At 50.8% G+C, this 7,972-nt stretch overlaps 1 protein-coding gene across 1 annotated transcript; it reads left to right on the top strand.

The window, feature by feature from the left end:
* The first annotated feature begins 2,752 nt into the window (after window positions 1–2,752).
* Window positions 2,753–7,375, top strand: LOC138836708 (collagen alpha-1(III) chain-like). The gene is made up of 2 exons (XM_070035406.1): window positions 2,753–3,293; window positions 4,165–7,375. The coding sequence occupies exons 1-2, from the start codon at window positions 2,843–2,845 to the stop codon at window positions 4,464–4,466; spliced, it is 753 nt and encodes a 250-aa protein (XP_069891507.1). The 5' UTR covers window positions 2,753–2,842; the 3' UTR covers window positions 4,467–7,375.
* The last annotated feature ends 597 nt before the right edge of the window (window positions 7,376–7,972 follow it).

Raw genomic sequence — 7,972 nt, 5'->3', positions numbered from 1 at the left:
TATTAGGGTAGTTTTCTTTAAATACATTTTTTATTATAAAAATACTACAGAGGGGTTACAGTTACATGAGTAAGGTAATGAGTACATTTCCTATCAAGCAGTGTTGACTCCTACTTTGTTTTTCCTCTATCATCCCTTCCTTCCCACCTCCACAATTACTCCCCCGACCCCCATGGCTCCCCGCTGGGTGAAGTTGTAAAGTTCATTTTCAACATAGTGTCTTGTACATCTCATTGTTACAATGGGTCAACCTGTATCCTTATTTAAGAATTTTTTCCCTTCTCCTCCCCAGATCAGAAAAGTGTATATACAAGATGCAGGTCACTGGAATCAAATACAGTAAAAACAGGGATTATACCATGAGGGAGGAACATACCAAAGAAACAAACAAACAAAAAACAAACACACAGTACACTTTAAATACATTAAAAACAATAGCAAGAAAGAAAAGACCTTTTGTGTCCCTGTCTTGGGGTTCATTTCCCTTAACATCATCTTATATGGTCATATGTACATAGCTTTTGACTTTTTCTGGTTGTCCTAGACATACTTTTTTATTGCAAATAAGGGAAACCATGGGATTTATGTTTCTTTGGGCCTGGCTTACTTCACTTAATATAATTTTTTCCAAGTCTTTCCCTTTCCTAACAAATGGGGCAATGTCCTTCCTGATGGAGGCATAGAATTCCATTGTGTGTGTCTTTGTGTGTGTGTGTGTGTGTGTGTGTGTGTGTGTATCACATTTTCTTGATCCATTCATCTACTGAGAGGCATCTGGATTGGTTCTACATCTTAACTATGGTAATAATGCTGTGATAAACATGTTATCAATCTCACTCTTTCTTCCACTGGGTTACTTTTTGTGACTGCTACTTCACACAGACATTCATCTGGACCTTCCTGGCAGGTCTTAATCACCTCCTCCATTTCTTGGACATCTAAAATGTGTCAAAGAAAAAAAAGACAAAAACATAAATGAGATCCAAAGATTCCGTAATATAAAGATGAAGATATTTTCTCCCATTCTGTTACAGATTTTCAATGATCAAAATAGGAATTAATTTATGATACATGATTTCTCCCTAATGTATTAATTAAAAATAATACTGATATTTAGCAATGGAAAATGTTTTTCTGTGTTTCAGTTTTTCTTTTTATATCAGAAGAAATATTTACTCAAATTATTCAACTAAGTACTGTGAAAGTTTTAAGCTGAACACTTAAAATTTGCCTTTAGTATTCTTGGGGTTGTTTCAAATATTGTTTTGTTTGACCATAGGGGAATAGCTGCTTTGTGTTCTTTAATTTTCTTGAAATAATTTATATATTGTGCTGCTTTGCTTCTCAACCATTAGGTGAGGAACTGGAATATTTTCTAGATTTGGAGACTATAATTGTGTTTTATATATTCCTTTGCCTTTCACCTAAGCAGGGATGGTTCCTGACAGTAGGCATTAATACCTACATCTCTTCAATTCTAACTTCTCATAAGAATTACTTTAAGTATCTGTGGGAATTTTAAAGTTCATTTCTCTCCATCTTATACAGTCTCATCAAAATTCCTTTTTTGACACTCTTGCCCCGCAGAAGCATGGAAGATCAAAGACACTCCAGCTCACGACCTAGTTAATCATCCTCTCTACACTAAAAGATCTAGTTGTGAACTCCAGATCTGTGCGTGGTGTGCGCACGCGTATGTTGGTGGTGTGGCTGTTACCACTGTGCCATGTGCTGACACAGATCTGTGCCTGTTGTGTGCACGCGTGTGTGGGTGGTGTGGCTGTTACCACTGTGCACATGTGCTGACACAGATCTGTGTGTGGTGTGTGCACGTGTGTGTTGGTGGTGTGGCTGTGGCTGTTACCACTGTGCACATGTGCAGACCCAGATCTGTGCGTGGTGTGCGCATGCGTGTGTTTGTGGTGTGGCTGTTACCACTGTGCCATGTGCTGACACAGATCTGTGCGAGGTGTGCACACGCGTGTTGGCGGTGTGGCTGTTACCACTGTGCACATGTGTAGACGCAGATCTGTGCATGGTGTGCGCATTTGTGTGTTGGTGGTGTGGCTGTTACCACTGTGCACATGTGCAGATGCAGATCTGTGCGTGGTGTGCGCACGCGTGTGTTGGTGGTGTGGCTGTTACCACTGAGGGACCATCCGAGGTAGGCGGGAAGGGGACGCTTGTAGGAGGATTGCCTTCGCACGCTGGGGCGCACATGGAGGACCCTGTGGGGGGCCTGAGGGTGCGCGTGAGCGTGCGTGCATCTAGAGCCCCACCCGGGAAGCACGAGGTCCTGAGTTCAAATCCCACCCTCCCAGCGCTGGTCACAGAGGCTCGCGGGGCCCAGGGGGGTCGGGCCGGGCCGGCCTTCCCCGCAGGAGGGCGGTGCGAGCGCGCCCAAGCAGAGGCCGGGGCCGGGCAGCGGTCAGGCCCAGTGGGCGCTGCGGCCCCCGACCCCAGGCGTCGGGGCCGGGTCTGACTCCTTGCTGTTTTCGGCAGGACCCCGCCGTCCAGGGGCCGGCGCGGGCCTGGGAGCGCTCCCTCCCACACGTGCGCGGCCGGGGGCCAAGGGAGGAGCTGGGAGACCCCGCGGGGCCTGGCGAGAGCCGGCGCACCCGGACGACCCTCGGGGTCGCCGCCGGGGAGGGAGGGGGAATGGGGACCTGCTCAGGCCCTGCCCCTTCCTCCCCTCCGCCCCTGCTCGCTCTCTCGCACGCGCCGCGCAGGCGCAGCGTCGGCTGCGCCTGGGGTTGGTGGGGTTGTTGTTGTGGCGCGCAGACCTCGCCCCTCCGCGTGGCGGCCCCGACCCCCATCTGTTTTCCCGGGCGCTGAGTGGATTATGTTGTGCGGGGGACCAGGGGCGGCCGCAGCGCCGCCGCGGGACAGGGCGAGCGCGGACCCTGCCGACAGCCCAAGCCGCGGCTGCCTCGAAGACTCGGCCCCGCCGCCGTCGCCGCCGCCCGCACCCCCCGGCCAGCCGAGCCGCGCACCTCAGCCACAGGTCGCACGGAGCCGCGGGCGCCGCGGCGGGAGCCGGCGCGAGGCGCTGAGGCGCCGCCGCGGGGCAGGAGCCGGAGCCGGCGGCGCGCGGGCTCGACCGGCCCAGCCGCGGCGCCCGCCCGGCCGCCGAGCGAGCGAGCGAGCGGGCGTGGGCTGGCGCGGCAATGTGCCCGGAGGAGCGCGGCGCCACGGGGCTGGGCGAGCTCCGCTCCTGGTGGGAGGTGCCGGCCATCGCGCACTTCTGCTCGCTCTTCTGCACCGCCTGCTGCCTGCCGGACTTCGAGATCGAGGTGAGCGGCGGGGCCGGGCTGGAGGTCAGGACGGTGTCGTGAGGGAGGGGGCCGGGGCCGGGGCCGCCGGCGAGTCCGGGCGGCGCTCCCCGTACCGCCGGTACGTCTGGCGGGGCGCCCGCTTGCGGTCAGGGGTCGAGCTTGCTTTTGTCAGGGCCGCCAGGGAGCCTGGCGGGCGGGCGGGAGGCGCCGCGAGCTTCCTCGGGGCCGGGCCAGGGCCGCCGGGAGCTCGTCCCTCCCCAGCGAGGCGGCGGCGCCCAGCCGCCAACTCCGGACGGGGGGGGGGGGCTCCCGGGGCCTCGGGGAAAGTCTGGCGCCACGTCTTCCCGCCGCGCCCGGCCCAGTCCGGCCCCGGGGGGGGGGGGTCGGTGGGGAGGGCGCGGGGCTGGAAACTTGCACGGCTTTTGTGTTGTGGTGGTTGTTGTGTTGTCCTGTTGTTGTGTTGTTGATGTTGTTGTGTTGATGTTTCCCCCTCCCCCCCCCCCCGGCTCTGCGCCCGGCCCGGCGTGGGAAGCCGCGCTCCCGGGGCCGGGGAGGCGAGCTCCGGCCGGGAGAAGCGGGGTTCCAGGCGCCAGCGGCTGGAGCTCCCGCGGAGCGCGGGACAATGCGATGCGGGCTGCCTCTAGCGGAGGGGGAAGGGGGGGGAGGAAGAAGAGGGGGAGGAGGAGGAAGGAGGGGGAGAGGGGAAGGGGGCTGTGGTACCTAACGACTTTCCCTCTTCTCGGTGGGAGCCCCATCACTAGAATCCGGGCAGCCGAGGCTCGCGAGCCTGAAGTCCGCAGGAGGGATGGATGGTTGGATGGATGGATGGTTGAATGGTTGGTTGGTTGGTTTTCTGACAGTTACTCCCGAATGTTCTGAATTTCCTTAGTGGGTCAGCAGAAAAAAAAACACCCCGACGACGGCCAGCGAATCAGGGCTGCGTCTCTCCGTGGAGGCCTCCGGGCCCAGCACCCAGTACCCCCTCCTTGGGCTCCAAGGGACCTTGGCGAGGACGCTGCGTCAGGAGAGCCTTTGGGGGGAAACGGCCCGGGTCCCCGGGTCCCCCGTTTACCCCATTTTGTGGATGGAAAAGGAGAGGTCGGCTCATTTCAGCCTGAAGACAGCCATGCTCCCAGCAGCCTGGGAATGATTTGTCCTGGGTCCTACACGTGTGTGGCTTCTGAGTTTTAGCGGGCTCACTTCCTAAAGAGAAACGCAGATTGTTTGAAGAGGTCAAGTATATTTAAAGGAGAAATGAGAAGTGATTGTAGCTTACACAGTGACTGGTGCAGACACCCGAAGTGACTGTCTTCTAATTCTAGTCTTCCTTGGGAATAACTTTTTTCTTTTCACTTAAAATATATGCAATTTGAAAAACACCTCAGATACCTATTTAGATTCCAACATGTACGCCCTGTAAGTATTCTTCACACATCTTTTTCTTTGGAGACGTTAGGTAACCTACTTACTTAACGCTCTGGTTCTTGTATCTCTATCGTAGATCATGTGTATTTATTTTGATATGCCCCCCTTTGTGTGTGTGCGTGTACGTGTGTGCACGTGTGCATGTGTACGCACACCCCTGAGCTGCTGCTTTTTTGGGGGGGGGCTCAAGGCTTGTATTCTACCCCTAAGCCACAGCTCCATTTCTGACTTTTGGTATTTATTGGAGATAAGACTCTTCTCACAGACTTTTCTGAGCAGGCTGCTTCAAACCATGATCCTCAGATCTCAGCCACGTGAGGAGCTAGGATGATGGGCGATATGGCTATGTTTTAAGTAAAAAAAAAATTTTCAAAAGTTGAGAAATGTTGAATTAGTTGTCTACCAAACTTGACTCAACTGTGAAGAACTGAGGACACTAATCAGTTTTGATTCAGTATAATTGATTTTCATTTTTCTTAGGTAATTAAAAAATATCAAATAGTTTATTGGCCTGACTGTTTAAGAAAAAAAATCTGGCTGGGAATGTGGTTTAGTAGTAGAGTGCTTGCCTAGAATACATGAAGTCCTGTGTTCAATTCTTCAGCACCACATAAAACAGAAAAAGCCGGAAGTGGTGCTTTGGCTCAAATGGTAGAGTGCTAAGTCTTGAGCAAAAAGAAGCTCAGGGACAGTGCTCAGGCCCTGAGTTCAAGCCCAGAACTGGCAAAGAAAAAAAGAAAAGATTCCTAGGTTAGGTCCTAGGCCCTACAGTGGTAATGTACAGCAACTTGAAAAGATAGAAATGGTGGGCTGGGAAGGTGGCTCAGTGGTAGAGCACTTGCCTTGCATGCCTGAGGCCCTGGGTTCGATTCCTCAGCACCACATAAGCAAAAAGAAAAAAGCCAAAGTGGTGCTGTGGCTCAAGTGGTAGAGCGCTAGCCTTGAGCTGAAGAGCTGAGGGACAGCAGCCAGGCCCAGAGTTCAGGCCCCACGACCAGACCCCCCCCCAAAAAAAAAAAAAAGATAGAAATGGTGAATAATACCAGGTAGAAGTTGGATATCATTTCTTCTCTAATGGGGGCTTGAACTCACAGCCTCTCAATTTCCTTGCTCACTGCTGGAGCTCCAACATTTGAGCTCTGCCTCCAGGCTGGCTTTAAAATTTTTTTGGTGTCATTCTTGTGGTTTGAATTCAGGGCCTTGGTGCTGTCCCTGAACTTTTGTGCTCAAGGCTAGCACTCTGCCACTTGAGTCAAGGCTCACCTTCAGGCTTTTTGGTGGTTAATTGGAGGTAAGAGTCCTACAGACTTTTTCATGCCCTGATTAGCTTTTAACCAGAATCCTCAGATCTCAGCCTCCAGAGTAGCTAACATGCCAGCCTGGCATGGTTATAGGAGAAAAGAGTCTACCACTGGAGCCACAGCGCCACTTCTGGCTTTTCCTGTGTATGTGGAACCGAGGAGTTGAACCCAGGGCTTCATGCATGGTAGGCAAGCGCTCTACCACTGAGCCAACTTCCCAGCCTGTGTTTTGTTTTGTTTTATTTTATTTTAAAGGAAGCCAGTTTTCACCTGTGGGACAGATCTCTTCCTCTCTTTTTAACTCTTGATCACCACCTGGCTGAACATTTGGATTTGTAGAATCCTCAAGGATTCTTTTTTTTTTTTTTTTTGGGGGTCCGGTCGTGGGGCCTGAACTCTGGGCCTAGGTGCTGTCCCTCAGCTCTTCAGCTCAAGGCTAGCGCTCTACCACTTGAGCCACAGTGCCACTCCCGGCTTTTTTCTTTTTGCTTATGTGGTGCTGAGGAATAGAACCCAGGGCCTCAGGCATGCAAGGCAAGCGCTCTACCACTGAGCCACCTTCCCAGCCCTGAAGGGCTGATGTTTTTATATTGGCATGCTAAAAATATTTTTACTTCAGCCTTGAATATAGAGGATTTCTTCAGGAAAGGCAACATACTTTTTTTTTTTCCTGGTGCTGGGAGCTGGGAGATTGGACACATGGTCTCATGCTAGCAAGGCTTCTACCATTAAACTCCTTAGCCTCTTATCATTTGGAGATTTTTTTTTTTTTTTGGTTGATCATGGGGCTTTGAACTGTGGGACTGGGTGCTGCCCCTGTGTTAAAGGCTAGCGCTCTACCACATTGAGCCACAGCACCACTTACTGTTTTCTGGTGGTTAATTGGAGATAAGAGTCTCAGAGACTTTTCTGCTCAGGTTGGCTTTGAACTGTGATCCTCAGATCTCAGCCTCCTAAATAGCTAAGATTACAGGCGTGAGCCACCAGCACCTGGCTTGGAGATATATCTAAGGACTTCAATGTTTCTGTGCCCTAAATAAAGTGTTTGTAATCATCAGTCCAGAAATCTGTGAGTGTGCGGTTAATGATCCTTTACATTGTTTAACTGTGGTTTAAAAAATAATAACATAAAATTGCCAGGTGGTAGTGGCTCACGCCTGTAATCCTAGCTACTCAAGAGGCCAAGATCTGAGGATAGTGATTCAAAGCCAGCTGGGGTAGAAAGTCCGTGCAACTCTTATCTCCAATAAACTATTTTAGAAAAGGGGGGCAGAGGCTAGAAGTAGAGCTTCGACTCAAGTAATAAAGAGTCCTGACCTCAAGCAAAAGAAGGTTAGGGATAATTGCCTGGGCCTTGAGTTCAAGTCCCAGTATGGGCACACATACAATTGCATAAAATTATATATAAAGCTTGAATATTAAAGCAAAAAAACGTAAAAATTTGAAATAACCCACTATCAGCCATGAGATTAAGAACTTGTAACATTGTAGCTTATTGCATATTTATAAGTTTCTAAATATATTCACAATGTATTTGTGTCATATAGTAGGGATTTTTTCAGAGGAGACTGAAGTATTCGGGTGGTTAAGACAGTGGATTAGTGACACTGAATTAAATCATTGGCATCATTAAGTACCTACTATGTGCTTTATATAGAAGTAGATAATATTAGTTAGGCTCATAACTGTCCTGTCAGAAGATTGGCAGTTAATAAGTAGTTCAGAGCAGGGTGCTGGTGGTTCATGTCTGTAATCCTAGCTACTCTGGAGGCTGAGATTTGTGGATGTCGATTCAAAGACAGTCCTGGCATGATAGTCCCTGAGACTCTTACCTTCAGTGTACCACCAGAAAACTGGAACTGTGGAACAAGTGGTAGAGCGCTGGCTAGAGCTAAAGAGCTGAGGGACAGCGCCCATGCCCAGAATTCAAGCCCCAAGACCGACCAGAAAAAGAAAAAAGTAGCTCAGAGC

This window comes from Dipodomys merriami, unplaced genomic scaffold (assembly GCF_024711535.1).
Source record: "Dipodomys merriami isolate MVZ:Mamm:240054 unplaced genomic scaffold, mDipMer1.0.p SCAF_2539, whole genome shotgun sequence".
Lineage (NCBI taxonomy): Eukaryota > Metazoa > Chordata > Mammalia > Rodentia > Heteromyidae > Dipodomys > Dipodomys merriami.
This window is presented reverse-complemented; position numbering and strand designations above follow the sequence as displayed.